General features: G+C 42.5%; 1 protein-coding gene across 1 annotated transcript in view; it reads right to left on the reverse strand.

Moving 5' to 3' along the window:
* Positions 1–20,541, reverse strand: part of LOC109049490 (cadherin-7-like) — a 217,008-nt gene that overhangs the window by 2,146 nt on the left and 194,321 nt on the right. Inside the window, exons 10-11 of the mRNA XM_042713995.1 lie at positions 8,339–8,456; positions 6,754–7,005 (exon numbers count right to left, since the gene is read on the reverse strand). Coding sequence (XP_042569929.1) covers positions 6,754–7,005; positions 8,339–8,456 — 370 coding nt within the window. The remainder of the gene's footprint in view (positions 1–6,753; positions 7,006–8,338; positions 8,457–20,541) is intronic.

Raw genomic sequence — 20,541 nt, forward strand, 5'->3', positions numbered from 1 at the left:
CTCAAACAAGCCTAGGAACTTAACTGAGAGAAGACTAGGACAAATGTGAATAGAAATTATAAACAAATGTCCAAAACAAAGAACATGAACATTACAGTCATATGCAATGTTGCATTACATATGCACAAAAAATGACTCTGGACTAACTGAAGAGCACACTAAATGAAAGTGTGAACTATAAATGCTATAAATATGCAGCAGCAGCACCCAGGTATTTAGTCTTATGCGGCAAGAGTTTTGACCTGCAACATAAGATGTGGTCCACAGCTTGTTCTGACCAAGAACCACCCACTTATACAGGAATAGACTTTTTGATTGTCACATAAAAGGAGAAACAGTTCGAGCAGCAGATAAGGACAGCAGTTTGTAAGTGTTTTGCCTCGTTTTCTCATTAGACTACTACGTGATCGTCGTTGCTAGGAAAACTTTGCTTTATTTACTGTGTGTCTTACCCTGGTAAATACTGGGACTGGCCAGTTTCGGTCTGCTAAATAGGGAAGCGTGACCAGCTGACTTCAATCACAGGTAATCAGGCAAATATATAAGTGGTAAGTGTCACCGAAAGCGTCTTCCGAAAGATTGGAAGTTTGATCTTCAACCACCACTTACAGGTAACGGTTCATTTGAATCACATGCTGTTACTGTAACCCACTTTGTGGTCATTTATCGTCCCCCAGGTCAACTGGGAAACTTCTTGGAGGAGTTGGACGTGCTGCTATCAAACTATCCTGAAGATGGTACTCCTCTAGTACTGCTTGGTGACTTCAACATCCACCTAGATAAATCCCAGGCTGCTGACTTCAACACTCTGCTCGTCTCATTTGATCTCAAGCGAGTGTCTACTACAGCGACTCACAAATCGGGCAACCAACTGGACCTCATCTACACGCGCTGTTGCTCAGTGGACAACTTTTTAGTTGCTTCACTGCACACCTCAGACCACTTCCTCATTACTGCTAACCTAGCACTTACTCCTGAAGCGGCACACGCTCCAACGCAGGTCACCTTTCGACGGAACCTACGCTCACTCTCTCCATCTCGCCTATCCTCTGTGGTTTCATCCTCACTCCTTCACTCTTGCAGTTTTCAGCTCTGGACACGAACAGTGCTACGGACACTTTTTGCTCCACTCTAACCTCTTGCTTGGACAACTTTTGCCCACTATCGTCTAGACCAGCACGCACCACCCCATCTGCCCCCTGGCTGTCCGATGTTCTCCGTGAACATCGCTCTAAACTCAGGACTGCAGAGAGGAAATGGCATAAATCAAGAAACTCTACCGACCTCAGTGTATATCAGTCTCTCCTCTCTTCCTTCTCTGCAAACGTCTTCACTGCTAAAACATCATACTACCACAACAAAATTAACAACTGTTGTGACGCTAGGACACTCTTCAAAACCTTCTCTTCTCTTCTTAATCCGCCTCCACCTCCTCCTCAATCGACTCTTACAGCTGACGACTTTGCAGTTTTCTTCACAAATAAGACAAGAACCATCAGTGACCAATTCTCCACACCGACTAATGCACACTCTCTCTCCTCCTTCTCTCCACTCTCAGAGACTGACGTTTCCAAACTTATCCTGTCCAGTCATCCTACTACTTGCCCACTTGATCCGATCCCCACTCACCTCCTTCAAGCGATTTCTTCCCGATTTCCATACCTTCACTTACTCACATTATCAACTCCTCTCTTCACTCTGGAACATTTCCCTCAGCATTTAAGCAGGCTCGGGTAAGCCCACTGCTGAAGAAACCATCTCTAAATCCAGCACTTATAGAAAACTACAGACCGGTATCCCTTCTTCCATTCATTGCAAAGACACTTGAACAAGCTGTGTTCAACCAGTTCTCTATGTTTCTTGTACAGAACAACCTCCTGGACAGCAACCAATCTGGCTTCAAAGGCGGCCACTCAACTGAGACTGCCCTGCTCTCGGTTACTGAAGCCCTGCGACTGGCAAGAGCAGCTTCAAAATCCTCAGTACTCATTTTGCTGGACCTGTCTGCTGCTTTTGACACCGTTAATCACCAGATTCTCCTGTCCACCCTCAGAAAGATGGGCACCTCTGGAACCGCACTCCAGTGGCTTAACTCCTACCTTTCTGATAGATCCTTCATGGTGTCTTGGAGGGGTGAAGTTTCTAAGTCACAACAACTTGCTACTGGGGTTCCTCAAGGCTCAGTACTCTGACCACTTCTCTTCTCCATCTACATGACGTCATTAGGATCTGTCATTCAGAAGCTTTTCATATCACTGCTACGCTGATGACACTCAACTCTACTTCTCATTCCAACCAGATGACCCGACGGTAGTTGCTCTCATTTCAGCTTGTCCGAGTGACATTTCTAGCTGGATGAAAGACCATCACCTTCAGCCCAACCTTACTAAGACTGAACTGCTGGTGGTTCCAGCTAACCCATCGTTTCATCACAACTTCTCTGTACAGCTGGGTTCGTCAACCATAACTCCTTCCAGGACAGCCAGAAACCTAGGAGTTGTGATGGATCATCAGTTAAGCTTCACAGACCATATTGCTACAACGACCCGGTCCTGCAGATTTGCCTTATACAACATTAGTAAGATTAGACCCTTCCTGTCAGAGCAAGCCACCCAACTTCTTGTCCAAGCTCTTGTTCTCTCCAGACTGGACTATTGTAATGCTCTCCTGGTGGGCCTTCCTGCATGTACTATCAAGCCTCTACAACTGATCCAGGATGCAGCAGCGAGGGTTGTCTTCAATGAGCCAAAAACAGCTCATGTTACTCCTCTCCTCATCAGGTTACACTGGCTACCAGTAGCCGCTCGCATCAAATTCAAGGTACTGATGCTTACCTACAAGACGACCACTGGCACGGCGCCAACATACCTAAGCTCATTAGTTCAATCTTATGCGCCCTCCAGAAGTTTGCGCTCTGCAAGTGAACGACGCCTTGTGGTGCCATCCCAAAGAGGTTCAAAATCACTCTCATAGACTTTCTCCTGGACTGCGCCCAGCTGGTGGAATGTCCTCCCGATCTCAATTCGAACAGCTGAGTCTTTACTCATTTTCAAAAAACATCTAAAGACTCATCTTTTTCGCCTGCACTTAACCAACTAATACTAGTACTTACCTGGCTACGTGTTCTGTACTAGACTAACTGAGACTTGTCATAGCACTTGTATACTGTTGTTGTTCTCTTGTTGATCTGATTGTTTCTATTGTTCTCATTGGACGCTTTGGATAAAAGCGTCTGCTAAATGATTAAATGTAAATGTAAATGTAAAATATTCGAACAGCGCCTTGGCTTTTTTTTTTTTTTTTTTCTCAGTGGAAACAAAATTCCTTCTAATTGCATTTTAGAGACAGTGAGAAATTAGTAAAAGCCTCTTGTGGAATTTTTATAGACAAATTCCTCCTCAGGCCCCATCGCCCTCTCACTCGTTCTGCACATCCTTTCTCATACACTAAAACAATATGTGAATGAAATGAAAATAATCAACATCCAAATGTCGGCCAGCAAATACCTAATGGTATACCCTAATCAGGATGTCACATATGAGATAAATTATGAAGACTATGGTCTAACCATAACTGCATGCAGCAGTTCATCTTCATCAGTCATGATTTATTACCTTGTTCAAGTTAAAATTGTGTAAAATTCTCTCTTGCCATTGATCTAGCAGAATCTTTCCTTGTCTTCATTTGCATCCATGATCCATTTACTAAGGAATTGCTGTAATTAAATCATGCAAATGATCCATCATTTGCAATCAATAAGACATGGGTAAATGTTCAGGCCTCACGTCTCTCCCTCTGACATGTGTACATAATTAAAATTAAATGAGGCTCAGGACCTTTTTCCCACATGTTATTAGTCCAACTAGAACTTAAACTAAGAAAACTAACTCTAACTAATCAATACATTTGGCAGGCTAAAAATTAGATAGAAATGCCCACAGAAATGGCTATTGAAACACTGATTGATCTGTTGCACTCTTCACAATTTCTGAGTCAATCCAGGATGAGGAATACAGAGTTGAATGGATTGTATCTGCAACAGAGTTCCCACCAAAATATTTTGGTGCTGACTAACATTTTTACAAGACAAACTGGAATAAAATCTGGTCCTTGGTGTTTATTTTGAATGGTCACATTTTTTAACTGTGCACAGTATATGCAATGTAACAAAAACAAAACAAAACTTTAATAAATATTTAATACCAGTTGCCACACAATTCAAAATAACAAATGGAAGTTTTAGAATATACACACATATATGATAAAATGTGCTTGAAGGACTTGAAAAAGGGATACAGAAGTTTCATAAAAGAATCATATGTGTCTAGTGTCCTATTTTCCAATTGAATCTGTGAATTTAGATTTTAACAGATTCAAACACCTGCAATTCACTAAATTTAACACATTTGCACAAATCATATTAACTGGTCTTTTAAATATGTCTGCTGTTCTGTGCCCCTCTACTGTTCCCTCTACTGACTCCCCCTATATTAAAGCTGTGACTGCTCTGCATATTAGGACAGCCATTGCAGAGACTTGCTTATTAATATAAAAATTATTATACATTTTCTTGTCATATGAGATGAAAAAATGCTTTTATTTACATAATAAAATATTTTAAATGTGTAAGCGGTTGGGATGTTACACAAAAATCATAAATAATAATAAAAAATAAATAAATAAATTCACATTGGACTTTTCTACAACCAGTTGTATTCACTCAGGACAACTGATCATATTTTCATTAACACATTTTGACAAATATTTTGGTGAACAGCACATTTCAGGGCCCAGTTTTATGGCGGGTTCCTCTCTGACAACAACAGTGGACAAAGGATTGCTACATTTGTATTGGATCATGGTGGACTAACATAAGCAAACTGACCAATCCCATCAGATAAAGATGCTAGGATAATGGCCAGACACCACTTAGAATGCAAGAAGACCCCCTCTGGTACCAAGCCTCGGAAGGACAGGACTTCCCATTGGTCCACATGCAGCTTCTGCCCTTCACCCATCTAGAGGCTAATTCTTAAGGTTTTGTCCTGTGATAATCATAAAAATTCCTTAGGACCTCCAGATGCAGCAGCAGTGGGTGAAACAAATAGAAATTACAAACAGCCATCCAAATCCATTCATAACTATGGTTTGAAAGCTTAAAACTGGTGCAAACTACAACCCACACTTTTTATTTAGTTTGAGTGATGAATGGAGCTCAAGCGTAGTTCAGGCAGACCACGGCATGACAGCTAGTATCAGCTGACACTCAGCTGATTGAAACTCCTCCCACTACAATTAAATAAGATATATAAATTCATCCGTACTCTCACTTGCCTTAGTCTGTTGCATAAACATGCGCTTACCCTCCTCCATCCCCAACTCCTCCTTATACAGGCACATGACCACTTAGCGTCTTGTCCACGGAAATCTTCTATCAGATAATCATTGCTTAATCTTTTCCAGTCTCATTTACAGACCTGTATCACTTTTGCATGGATTTTATGTCTGTTGCATATTTAAAAATTCTGGTAACTGCATTAGGCTTCGGGGTTTCAAACTTCAGTGAGGTTTGTTTGTGGACAGGACCTCTACAATAAACTTAATCAAACAGTCTGGTCCTGACTGAAATACTTAATCAGTGAAATAAGTATTCATGTGTAGCGCAACATCTTACACAAATTCAGCTGACAAATGAATGCATGCATGACAGTATGAGCTTTTCTCATCATGTTTGGACTTTACCAAAGGTATTCTAGTGGTGGTTTCAGTACACTTAATATTTTCATTTGGCCTGATGCCCTATAATAAGTGGTAACTTGTCTTTCGGATAGTTTAGCCTTGTCAAAGTAACACTAAGTACACTGAAAGGAAAAAGGGCTCATAGCTTGGATGCCGTGAGTGAAGAGATGTAGGATGCCATACTGGGCCAACGCTGCTGTTTATGACGTAAAGGGTGGGGCTTCCCAAGAGTCCAGGCATGATGCATGTGATTGTATAGGCCTTCATGAATGGCTACGCAAGAGATGTTTACCATAGTGAGATGTCGAGCGAGTCACCTGAAAGAGAACCCCCCAACTGCTCCCCTGGCACTGCAGCAAAAATGTCTGCCCACTGCTCCAGGTGTGAGTTCACTGTGTGTGTTCAGTTCTCACTGCTGTGTGTGCACTTGCATGGGATAAATGCAGAGCATAAATTAATTGGCTACACATCACTACACTGTAACCAACAAGTGCTTATGCATGGTAACCCTCTATTGTATAAAAAAGTCATAATCTATATGGAAAGGCTGTCTGTTTCGATAGGAGATTGTTTGGATTAATTTATTTGTTAGTTACTACATAATAATACAATACTGTACATTTTTTATGACTTTCATTCAAAAATCAAAAAAATAAATAAATAAACATAATAATAATAAGCAAAGATTTAGTAATATGTGTTTGCAAACTTTGGACTGGTAGCGTTTATTAAGTATTCTAAAATGATAAGATTGTTTTCCTTCCAACCTAGCTCCAAGACACATGTGTGAGAACTTGTTTGTTTACAGAAGAAAAGCAGTGCAATCATACCACAGGAGAAAACAACAGTGCTGCGCTCTGTGTAACTGCACACAAACATCAGATGAAGGTATGAATGAATTGTGAACATCAATTCAACAGCAGTAATTATATGTATAGTTTTTTGGAGAACTGTTTTCACTTTTCTTGTAAAATCAGTTCTACAGTGCTTGATGTTGTGACATCGCAGTCTTACCCAGAAGAGTGATGATGCAGCCCAGTATAGCAAGCAGAGCTCCAGTGCTGAGACCCTGAGGAAGAGAGAAAGCAACGGTGCCACATGCCTGAGGAATGCCGTCCACATCACAGTCACACACTCTCACGGAAAGAGTGTTAGTGCTGCTCAAGGCTGGACTGCCACTGTCCACAATCAACACTGGTAACAGGTACAGCGACTGCTCCTGCCGCCGGAAATCAGCGTGCTTTGTCAGCACTGATGCAGTGTTATCTGAGGGGAGAGGGAGGACCAAGCATCATTTGACATATTGAATAAATATCATTCAGTGTCTATTTCAGTGCACAGCAGCTTTTCCCACATAGGCTTAGTTTAATGCTCTATTCACATAATTAAATGTTCTCTAATCCAAATGGTTGCATTTCTTAATTAGAGTAATGAAATTAACATTTCTCTTCTACTCAGCCAACAGCAAGAAGGCTCACAAAAATAATAAATAACAGATGAAGAGGAGATGGCCACAATACCAAGTAATGGAAGAATATTAAAATCCAACAGAAAAAAAAAAAAAAGAATAACTGTTGCTTTTGTATTTGTAGGAAATAAAGATGACCAAATAAATTTAACAGCTGTGGTGGTGGTAACGGCATATATCTTGAAGTAGCCTTCCATCTGGCATCTTTCCTTTCCATACAGTAATCAGCTTCATTTTTGAGGGGTTTGTGCTCAAAAAAACTACTCAAATATTATAACACTTTCCTCACCACTCTACAGCGGCCTTACTAATGTGCTCTGCATCCCTGATGTTATAATGAAAAATACAATTTAAAAATGTTATTGCGTAAATAACTATGCATGCAGATATGGTAAAATACATAAATAAATAAAAATACAAATTCTAAATAATCCTCTTTCAATGTAAATGTAACTCCCTATGAATTAACATGGCCTCCTCATCTAAAGGATTCTGTATAAAAGCACATGCTGTTTTTTCACTTTCAGAGTTTCTGCATGATGAAAATGTGTGCAATGAATGAATGTACCTGCACTGCAAAAATGCTTTTCTTACTTAGTATTTTTGTCATGTTTCCAGTCAATATATCTAAAGATACTTAAATCAAGATGCATTTTCTACATAAGAATATTTCTACATAATTCTACATAAGGTATTTGGTCTTTTAAGTGTATTTTCTTATTTTGCAAATTATCTGGCAATGAGATAAGAAAAAAAAAATCTTGTTTCCATTTGTATTAATATTATTTTTCTTGTTTTATATAGAATGCACTTTATTTATATTCCAAAATGCCATTTAAACATTGCTTACGCTTTAACAAAGGGGAGGAGACAGAAAGAAACTCTGGGTTTCACAAAGAACACCTGCTCCCGAACAAGTTAGGTTTACAGTGTAAGCTACCATGGTAACTGAATCTGAGTATAAGTTACCTCTCTTTCAGTAACTGACTTGACTTATCCTGCTTTCTCAGGTTTGACAAACCTTCCATTCTGGAATAGAAAGCCCAGAGTTTCCCTCATTTCAGGGTTAACATACTCAAAGTTTTGACTTAACCTCCTTTCTGAAACGGGCCTCTGGTGTGCAGAGTTTACCTTTGTTATCTCTGAGGGTGAAGTTGTTATTATTGCTAGCAGAGAAAGCGAGAGAGAAATAGAAACGATGGCCGCTGGGAGGCTCGTCTTTATCCACAGCACTGATCGTCTGAATGACCTGTCACCAGCCACAAGAAGACAAAAATAGCTTGTCAAAACATACAGCTGTGTCACACTGTGTTGTCTACAAACTCACAGAGACAAAGATGAATATATATAAAAGTATTTTAATCCAAAAACAGGGTAGCATGAGCACAACACAGGGGTAACACTGATGATACTGGAAAAAGGGAACACAAACGGAACTGAGCTAATATACACATGATAACTAGACACACCTGAACATGAGCAAATGAATAACAATGTGTTACATATGCATGTAATTTTATTCTGTTCACAAGTGATGGCTTGTAATGATACGGCTCTCCCCTGGTGTCCGAGAGTTTTTATTCTTTGTCTTTGTTTATTAGGTGCTTTTTTTCATACACCTGTGTTCCTTTTGAGCTGAGCGGTATAAATGCTGTTGTGACGCTGGAAGTTGTTGCGGGACTTTGCTGGCATCCAGAGAAAAACTAGACCAGGGGCTGAATTGGCAGTTGTTTTTGCTGTGATTTTTCCTCTCTTTATTGTTCAGTTTAATTCTTTAATAAATATCCCCCTCTTTAAATGAGCCTTTGCTTACCTCCCCCTCTGTTATGTTCGTAAACGTAACACCATGACAACCAACTCAACAATGGAAAATATGCAAACAGAAAACAAATTCCAAACTGAGACCATGGCAAGCTCTCACTTGTCTTTCAACTTTGAATGTTTAAATAACTAATGTTAGTTAATAGTACAGTATGTTTTCAGAACAAAGAAAAAAGTAAGAAATTTATACTGTGCCATATCATGTAATTTAATGTCATTTGCAGGATTCTGAAGATCAAATTGAATCACAATTGTATGTAGTCATTTTTATTGACATACAGAGAAATATATTCCTCCAATCTGTAGTATTATCAAGATCATGCAACATCGCTTCTGGGGATGACACTTCCAGTGTGGGAACACTGTGAGCGTCTGGCTGCCACTCTGTTTTGTTTTGTTTTGTTTGTGATGATCTGCATTTGTCGCAGTTTGGACTACTGTTTGATTGGCTGAGAATCCCTCTGGCTCCTTGGATACTACTCTGCAGTCTGTTTTTACTTCCTTGACTTCAACGCAATGTGTCTTGTTGCCACCGGGAACTTTTGGTTGTTAGCTTACTGCGAGCCCTCTACCTCTTCGATTCTCCAACTATTGGACTGACTGTGAGGTGAGTTAACACTCTTCTTATCACTCTTCTTAGATTCATCCAAGATGGCGGTGCGGTCGGACGCAACGGCTACTCCGGTCCCAAAAACTGTGTTTTTATGTCTGTTAGTCTCGTTTCCTCGTCTTCTAACAGTCTCATCTTATCACAAAATCATCAGATGATACCTCGGAAACACATCTATGATCGACAGAGCCTTCTGGAAATTGGCAGTGTGTACAAACATCAGCTTTCGCCGGTGACCACTGAGAAGCTACGAGGCCTCTGTCTGCTGCTGAAGCCAAACACTGAGATTGCGGCCTCACCTACTGACACTACCTGCACAAAATGGCGACGCCGGCGGTGTGAGAGAGGACAAAAGCACGGCAAGCGTGGAGGCACACGAGCTAGGCTAAGGGCTAACCCCACTAGACCAGCGATTCCATCACTCATGCTCTCAAGTATTCGCTCTCTGGAAAATTAACTTAATTCAACTCAGTCGATCTACACAGCATGAGACAAGGGATTGTTGTGTGTTTGTTTTCACTGAAACATGTCTAAACGACAATATCCTAGACTCCGCTATTCAGCTGCATGGCCTTGCCTGCTACCGAGTGGACAGAGATTCATCACTGTCTGGTAAGACTCGCGGGGTGGCTTGTGTGTGTATATCAACAAAGAGTGGTGTAACAATGCTGTGGTAGTGACAAAACACTGTTCATCACTGGTGGAGTTTATGTTTGTGAAGTGTTGACTGTTCTATTTGCCGCGGGAGTTCACACCCGTTGTTATTGTCGCAGTTTATGTTCCCCCATGTGCAAACGCAAAGGACGCACTTTGCGAGCTGTACAGCACCATCAGCGAACAACAAACAAATAACCCTGACAGCTTTTTCATAATAGAAGGTGACTTCAACCACGCGAACTTAAAGACAGTTTTGACAAAGTTTTACCAACATGTGAACTTTGCAACAAGGGGAAAAACACACTGGACTTCGTTTACACAACAGAAAAGAATGCGTATAAGACTGTACCTCGCCCCCACCTAGGGTACTCTGATCACATCTCTGTTGTAATAACACCCAATGTACTTGCTACATCATTAGAAGAATGGCATCTACGCTCATATTAGTTTGTTTCTCTCTTATTCCGAGGTCACCGTAGCCACCAGATCCAGTCTGTATCCAAGTCAGAGGGTCACTGCAGTCACCCGGATCCAGTATGTATCCAGCCCAGATGGTGGATCAGCACCTAGAAAGGACCTCTACAGCCCTGAAAGACAGTGGAGACCAGGACTAGAGCCCCACTGAGCCTGGTTTCTCCCAAGGTTTTTTTCTCCATTCTGTCACTGATGGAGTTTTGGTTCCTTGCCGCTGTCGCCTCTGGCTTGCTTAGTTGGGGACACTTCATTTACAGCGATATCTTTGACTTGATTGCAAATTATTGCACAGATACTATTTAAACTGAACTGAGCTGCATGATGACATCACTGAATTCAATGATGAACTGCCTTTAACTGTCATTTTGCATTATTGACACACTGTTTTCCTAATTAATGTCGTTCAGTTGCTTTGACGCAATCTTTTTTGTTTAAAGCGCTATATAAATAAAGATGACTTGACTTGACTTGACTTGTGCTAATTCCAGCATACAGACAACTTCTGAAACTCGCCAAACCGGTTCAAAAACTCATCACAATTTGGCCTACCTCAATATTACAGGACTGCTTTCAGTGCACAGACTGAAACATGCTTGAAGAGGCAACCACCTACAACAGCCACACAGACCTGGAGGAGTACACTGAAACTGTGAGTGCTTATATTAAAAAGTTGATGCATTGATGATATGACAGTCACCAAGACCATCACCACACGTGCAAACCAGAAGCCATGGATGACAGCAGAGGTTCGTGGGCTGCTAAAGACCAGAGATGAAGCATTCAGATCAGGATAAAGCAGCCCTCAAAACAGCAAGAGCCAATCTGTCCTGTGGCATCAAAAATGCAAAACAGTCATATGCTCAAAAAATCAACAATCACTTCACAGACAGCAGAGACACACAGAGCCTGTGGCAAGCCATTCAGACCATCACTGACTACAAGCCCCCGCCACAGGCCTGCCACAGGATAATGACACATCCCTTCCGGATTCACTCAACCACTTTTATTCACGGTTTGAAATGCAGAATGACACACCTGCACAAAAACTGGCCATACCTCCCAACGACCAGGCGCTGTGTCTATCTCCAGCCGATGTAAGGAAGACCCTACCTAGGATTTACCCACGCAAGGCTGCGGGTCATGACAACATACCTGGCTGTGTACTGAAAGACTGTGCTGCACAGCTGACAGATGTCCTAACAGATATCTTCAACACCTCGCTGAGTCAGGCAGTCGTCCCCACATGTCTCAAATCCACAACAATCATACTGGTACCAAAGAATTCACTGAGATCGTGCTGACCAGCTGCATCACTGTCTGGTATGGGAACTGTAGTGCAGCAGACCGCAAAGCCAGCAGTATCGTGAAGCACCCCACCCATTCCTCCCACAGTCTCTTCCAGCTCCAACCATCAGGAAGATGGTACCGGACCATCAGAGCCCGCTCCGCCAGACTGCTCAACAGCTTTTTCCCCCAGGCTGTGAGAGCCCTGAACTCAAATCATTGTCACTCCATCTCTGACAAAGGATCCTATATAAATGAACTAATTATTGACAATAACCTGGATATGTTATTCCTTTACATAGACCTGGCAGTCACCTAATGAATTCATGAACTCAATCTGCTTACACTGACAGCATATCAATATGTGTGCATTCAACTGGTAAAGGGGGTGGTCTTGCAGTCATTTATCATGACTCTATAACCAAACCGGATTTTCATATTTCTACGACATTTGAGTTCTGAAAGTTGGCCTAAAACGTCCCCTCTTAATTATTCAAATTTATAGACCACCCAAGCAGCAAACTGAATTCTTCTCAGAACTCACAGATTATTCTACTTGGTGACTTTAACAACCATGTTGATACTGTCTGCTCAAACATGGTTGCTCTGCTCTGAAAAAAGATGGCGGCGCGTCCACACGCAGCGGCTTCTCTCTGTCCCGACAGAACGGTGTTTTCGTGTTTTTTGTCCTGTGAGTCGCAGTGTTTTTGTACGTCGTCATCGTGTCTATCTGTCTTTAAGCGCGCATACAGTCGTGAGTTTCTGCTGGATGTCGGCAGAGCCGCATTTTTAGAGTTAAACTCCGCGCACGCGGAACAGCTACGGGCCCTCGGACTGCTCCGGAGGCCTACATCATCACCGACCCCCACTACTGCATCTCGCCCACAGCGGAGGCGCCACAAGCGGCGTGAGAGGAAGCAGAAGAGGGGTAAGCGCGGAGGTATCCGGGCTAGGCTAACGGCTAACCCACACAAGCCATCTATCCCCACCGTCGTACTGGCTAACGTACGCTCTTTGGACAATAAACTGTACTACATCCGATTACTACGTTCAACTCAGAGGACTGTAAGAAACTGTTGAGTGTTTGTATTCACGGAAACATGGCTCAGCGACAGCGTTCCGGACTGCGCCGTTCAGCTCGACCAGCTGACGTGCTATCGAGCGGACAGAGCTCGCGTCGCGGGAGGAAAAACCCGCGGCGGCGGGCTTTGTGTTTACATCAATGACGCGTGGTGCCGCGATGCTGTTGTGATCTGCAAACACTGCTCACCCCTGGTGGAGTTTATGATTATTAAGTGCCGGCCGTTCTATCTGCCGAGGGAATATACTGCCATACTGCTCGTATCGGTTTACATTCCCCCGAACAACAACAGCAGCAACAGGAACAATGCACTAAATGAACTGTACCAGCACATCAGTGAGCAGCAGACAGCACACCCCGATGCTTTTCTCATCATAGCTGGGGATTTCAACCATGCTGACTTAAAGAATGTGTTTCCAAAAATACACCAACACATTAACTTTCCAACACGAGGTAACAACATTTTAGACTTTGTTTACACCACACAGAGAGGAGCTTACAAAGCCCTCCCCCTCCCCCACCTCGGTGCCTCAGACCACATCACTGTCATGCTAATGCCTGCATACAGACCGCTCGTTAAAGTCGCTAAACCAGTTCAGAAACAGATTCAAGTGTGGCCAGAAGGGTCGTCTGACGCTCTTCAGGACTGCTTTGATACAACTGACTGGAATATGTTTAAGCAGGCTGCCACTTACAATAACTCCACTGACCTCCAGGAGTACTCGGAGACTGTCACTGCCTACATCAACAAGTGTATTGAGGATGTAACAGTCACAAAAACCATCACTGTCCGGGCCAACCAGAAGCCGTGGATGACAGGGGAGGTCTACAGACTCCTGGAGACGCGGAACGCTGCCTTCAGAGCTGGAGACGAGGGGGGCCTGAGAACAGCAAGGGCCAACCTATCCCGCGGCATCAGAGAGGCTAAGAGACAGTACTCCAGGAGGATAGCCCATCGTTTCAGCGACAGCAGAGACACTCGGAGCCTGTGGCAGGGGATACAGACCATTACGGATTACAAGCCCCCACAGTGGATCTGTGACAGCAACATCTCTCTGCTGAACGAGCTGAACACCTTCTTCGCTCGCTTTGAGGCACAAAACAGCTCCACTGCACAGAAGACTCCATCTCCTCCCGGTGACCAGGTGATGATGCTGACCCCGGACAGTGTGAGGAGATCCTTCAGCAGGATCAATGCACGCAAAGCTCCGGGTCCTGACAACATTCCTGGGCGTGTACTGAGAGACTGTGCAGCAGAACTCACTGATGTCTTCACAGACATTTTCAACATCTCACTTAGTCAGGCTGTTGTTCCCACATGCTTCAAAGCTACCACCATCATTCCAGTCCCGAAGAAGCCATCTCCATCCTGCTTCAATGACTACCGTCCTGTTGCACTTTCTCCCATCCTCATGAAGTGCTTCGAACGGCTAGTCATTCCACCACATCAAGTCTGCCCTCCCCCCCTCCCTGGACCCCTTCCAGTTTGCATATCGGTCAAACCGGTCGACCGATGATGCCATCTCAACTAACCTCCACTCAGCACTCACACATCTAGAGAAAAAAGACTCATACGTCAGAATGCTGTTCATAGACTTCAGTTCAGCATTCAACACAATCATCCCTCAACAGCTCATTCACAAACTGGTCCAGCTGGGGCTCAACACTTCGCTGTGCAACTGGCTGTTGGACTTTCTGACTGGAAGACCTCAGGCAGTACGTGTCGGCAGCAACACATCCAGCACCATCACACTGAACACTGGGGCCCCCCAAGGATGTGTGCTGAGCCCCCTCCTCTTCACTCTGCTGACCCACGACTGCACACCGTCACACAACTCCAACCTCTTCATTAAGTTTGTGGATGACACGACTGTGGTGGGTCTCATTAGCAACAGAGATGAGACAAACTACAGGAGCAAGGTGAGCCGCCTGGCCGGGTGGTGCAGTGACAACAATCTCTCTCTGAACGTGGAGAAGACGAAGGAGATTGTTGTTGACTTCAGGAGAGCGCACACTCAGCATGTTCCTCTGACCATCAACAGTGCGACTGTGGAGAGAGTGAGCAGCACCAAGTTCCTGGGTGTGCACATCACAGAGGACCTCTCCTGGACCGACAACACCGCAGCACTGGCCAAGAAATCACAGCAGCGTCTCTACTTCCTCCGCAAACTGAGGAGAGCCAGAGCCCCACCCCCCATCATGTACACCTTCTACAGAGGCACCATCGAGAGCATTCTGACCAGCTGCATCACTGTGTGGTATGGCGCCTGCAACGCGTCCTGCAGGAAGACTCTGCAACGCATAGTGAGAGCAGCTGAGAAGATCATTGGTGTCTCTCTCCGCTCCATCCAGGACATTTATGGAACCCGTCTCACTCGCAAAGCCCTCTGCATTGCAGGTGATCCCACTCACCCGTCACACAGCTTCTTCAGTCTGCTGCCATCAGGGAGGAGACTGCGGAGTCTCCAGGCCAGGACCAGCAGACTGAAGGACAGCTTCATCCATCAGGCTGTCAGGAAGCTGAACTCGCTCCCGACCTTGCCCCCCCGTCCCTCTTCTGCCTCAGGCACCACTGAACTATGAACCCCCCCCCCCCCCCAGGTCCCACATCCCCAGGTCCTTCCACCCCCCCTCCCTCTAACATACGAATGTCATGCACCAGTCACTTTGTGCAGCAGTAGTCTGCTCACTACCTCATTCACCATGGAACTGACATCATTCTACCACCTCATCAGTCAGTTTAATAAAATAACTGCTCTTGAGCCCTTTGTCACTTCGTCACTTTTAATCAGACTGAATAAGCTATTTTTTTATGCACTAAAAATATTTTTATCTGCACTGTTTGTTCACTGGTTTGCACTCTATCTGCCATGTGCCTTGCGCTGCTTTTATTTAACCTTATTTTTATTTTATTTTTTCTTTTATGTCTTTTTTTACATTCTCTTATTGTATAGTTTTATCTTATATTTTATATTTGATCTAGATTTTTAGGCTCTACTGTTAGTGTTATCTGTATGCACCGGGGGTCTGAGAGTAACGCAATTTCGATTCTCTGTATGTGTGTACTGTACATGTGGAAGAATTGACAATAAAGCAGACTTGACTTGACTTGACTTGACTAGTGGTCTGATAGTGACTGTATTTGGATTCTTTGTTTTTATTTAGTATGTTATAATATAATGCACATGTGCAGTGGCATACGGGACACCCCCGCATCTTTGGAGGGCCCCCTTGCAGGACATTCTAAAAGGCATTCCCATACCACATATAGAACGTGCTTTTGCTTTAAAAAAAATGCAAGACGCTGCAGTGGAATTTGGATATATTTTGACTTGAGCACGTTTTTTGAATGCTGTGTCATGCTCGAGAAACTACAAACGACGCAAGACGCAAGCGCGAAGGTTGTGCAATGGAGTGGAAAAGCACAGGAAAAACTTAATGTTTTAAAACAGCAACCAGGGAAAATCAATTTTCTCTCACATTTCATTTGTTATAAACACTATAGTCAAGACAACCACTCTGTGATCGAAGTGCATATTTTTCCGCTTAGCGTGGTTCGCTATGCATTAAGACAATATTAAAATATTAAAAGTGATATTAAAAGATTAAACTGATGAAAAGCCCAGAATATAAATGCAGCACGCAAAGTTTTACGTTAAGCATTTATCTCCCACTGGAAAAAAAAGTAAGTTACAATTGTATAGGCTATGTTAAAGAGCTATTCAGGCCTACTTATTCTTACCCTTAAATTATAGTTTTAGTGGTGTAACCTAATATATTTACAATGTTAAATAACATTTTTTAAACATTTTTAAAAATAAGATTAATTTAGATGTTACCACATAAAATAAATTTTTCGATTATCATTACACTTAATGTGACTTATCCTTATGCAAATTTAGTACCCTTGATGATGCAGGCAAGCAGATGAACCTAAATATAAAGTAAACTCACTAAACTGCACATTAAGTGCTTTGCGTTCATATTTTTTCATATTTTCTTCTTATTCTTCTTGCCTATTATTACTGTGGGCCTATTAAAAAACTGCCCCTACTGAATTAGGTCATTAGTTGAGGCTGACATTTTTTCGGGAATCCTGCAGGTCACGGGAATCCCACAGGATTGGAAACAAAATCACTATTAATCACGTGATTGGGACGGGACAGGAAAAAATGTCAGAAGGAATGGGCGGGACCAGGAATTGAAATAACACTATGATACCCCAAATTTATACACAAATATACCTTAGCTTATAAAATAAACTACAAACTGTATATTTTCATTTTGAACTCAATTCCAGTTGCCCTGTCTCTTTATGCTCTCCTCCTGTTCGCTTTGGTGACTTTGCTTTAGCTTTTCATTTGAAAGATGTATGTAGTAAAAACTTTACATAGCCACTCATTCTAATGTTAACCTACAGAAATGTGCGCTATTCAAGTGTGCATGGAAGCTGAACAGCAGTGTGCTCACAGCAGGACAGATAGAGGCACCGGTGTGCTCACTTGCTCTTAAAATACTCCATAATTTTTGGTCATACAGATAACAGTAATACATCTTTCGAATCTGTAAAGACTCTACATTTATTTGTGTGCACCCAGAATGACAACGAAACTTTAAGCTTCTGTAAAATAATTCAAGCAAACAGGATGCGCTTTCTGCCGTCTCAGTCTGTGAACTTGAGTGAGAAACTTCGAAACTCTGTGTATGAAAAATAAATCTACAGAGAGTGAAATTAAAAACTACTTTCAAATAAAAACAAAAAAACAAAAAAAAAACAAATAGAAAATGTGTGTGTTAGCATGGATGATTTACATGAAATTTAATGTGTGCAGTGCACTCTGTGCATTGTTTAAGATGGCTTAAAACTACATTTAGGATTTTTATTCAACTAAAGTGGGCATGCTGTGATCTGTAGGCTACCTACTGTATTGTTTTACTGTAACTGAAAGATTCCGGGCAAAAAAAAAAAAACACAACACAGGAGTGGGATGGAATGGTAGTCATTCTTCTGGGATTGGGATGGGATGGGATTTTGCCCCAATTTTTTTGTGGGATTGGGACGGGGTGGGAATTTTTTTTTTTTTTTTTTTTGCAGGTGTGGGGTGGCAAAAGGTTTAAAAATCCACTCCCGTGTCACCCTCTAGTCCTTAGCGCTGTATAGTTCATTAAGCTACAATAAGTGTTTTTATTTGTTAATGAATTTATTTTATTAATTTACTTTTTTAAATGGAAAATTAATTTTCCCTGCTCGAATGTCCCCACATCACAGATTCCCCTTTATAAGTAGCCTTGCTTAAAAAAAAAAAAAAAAAAAAAAAAAAAACGAGCTCAATTATTTTATCTTTGCAGGGAGATAAATTCTTCATTAATTAACATCATCACCATCATCAAATATTTACCCATTGGTCCAGCGATGGTGGTCAGTGTTGTAGTGTGCAAGCACCCTTCCCCCACTATGCTGTTATTTATAAAAAAAAAATAATAATAATAAAAAATGGCTAGGCAGACACTTCACACTACGATTAATTCACGTGAATAAAGAAGAAAATGAAATATTCAAGTGGAGCCCAAAAAAGGCAGATTTAGCAGAAGAGCATAGAAAATAGTGCTAAATTAAAGAAAATAACTTCACTATTGTTTCCATCACCCGTGGACAGCCCCACAGGTCTTGACATTCTAGGTAAGTGTTACCGTTATTAGGAGTGTGCTGATAGCCAAAAAGACAAATAAACAGATAAAATCAAAGTTTCAGTCTCTAGGCTTGATCTTTGCTGAGACATTTATTTATCTTTTATTTATTTATTTATTTATCATAAAATGCTAATTTCGCCCTGTAGCATCTGCCGTCAGTGCAGCTAGTAATGATCAGCTCCCACACTATCATGCCCCTTTGACCCTGCCCAGCAACAGTGAAACCAACTTAGAATCACTCTCAGAAAATGGCAGCACTCTCAAACCAGCAAACTCTCAAACCAGCAAACTCTGAGTCTGAGGCATCACCCTGCATCGACCTGCTTCCACCTATAGCTCAAAATTAAAACTCACTACTCCCCCACTATCACCATGAATGCAGCAATCCCGGTCCCAGCCAAACTGCCAGCGATAACACCTGCACTTCAGTATCCACTCCAGTACGCAGCTCGCAGTATCCATCAGATGGGGCAAATTACCCAGTGGATATCGCTAATGATGAAATTAAACAACGCATTCTAAGAAATAGCCTGTCCCAGCCTAAGGGACCATTCCTCTGTGATGAAAAGAATAAATTCTTCTCCGCAGAATTTTACTACAGAACATCTAAAAAGGGTAGTAAAATTCCTCGTAGATGGCTTTGTTACTCAACAAAATGGATTGAGTGTACTGCGAGCCTTGCTGGATTTTAGAGATAGAAAGTCTGTGTGTCAAAATCTCTCTTGGACTGTTGGAATAAATGACTGGCAGGGGCTTTCTCAGGAGATAAAAGAGCATGAGCTTACTACTTCACACTTGTTTGCATGTGGGATATACAATACATGGAAACGGAACCTTACTGTTGTTGCCCAAATGTCATCCGCATATGCGCAAGAGGTCAGTTATTGGACAGAGGTTCTCACTAGGATTGTAAATGTGACACTCACACTTGCATCTTGCAACACAGCGTTTCGTGGTCATCGGGAAAAAAAATAGTGAATCAAACGTCTCGGTTATGTATGGTAACCCTCGTTCCCTGAAGGAGGGAACGGAGATGTCACGTCGGTGACCGACGAATTGGGATTTCACTTCGATAGACCAATCTACTTCGAGAGTAAACTAAATGAGCCAATGCACATTGGTATGCAATTATTGCATCCAGCTGCGCCGATCACAGCATGAGTATAATAAGGCAGCAGGTGCAATGCATACCGGGTTTTCGCTGTGGAGCCGAGCCGGTGACCCGGTGGCTCAGCAGTGGTACAGCAACCGTGGCGATGGGACATCTCCGTATCCTTCTTCAGGGAACGTGGGTTACCATATGTAACCAAGACGTTCCCTTTCAGTCGGTCACTCTCGATGTCACGTCGGTGACCGACAAAATGGGATCCCTACCAAAGCACCATGGGTGCTGCCTCTTCCAGTGCCCTGTGTGAGCTGCATGCACCCCTATTTGGTGTAGGCCAGGGCTTGGAATAAGAAGTTCCACTCACCACTGTCAAAGCACTACCTCACTGCCAAAATATTAAAACAGCCACTGTGCAGGTTTCTCTTTGTGAGGTTTGGTTAGCAGTGACTGAAACACAGCTTTACACACAACTGTCAGTCTACATGTAGAGGATCTTGAGACTCCAGTAGCTTCAAACACCTGTCTGCTGCTCAGCAGTGGCTTTTTTACAGCTGCCATTACAATACAGTTCATTTGTTTGACAGAAACTTTCCTTAATAAATATTTAT

The sequence above is a fragment of the Cyprinus carpio genome, chromosome A24 (assembly GCF_018340385.1).
Source record: "Cyprinus carpio isolate SPL01 chromosome A24, ASM1834038v1, whole genome shotgun sequence".
Lineage (NCBI taxonomy): Eukaryota > Metazoa > Chordata > Actinopteri > Cypriniformes > Cyprinidae > Cyprinus > Cyprinus carpio.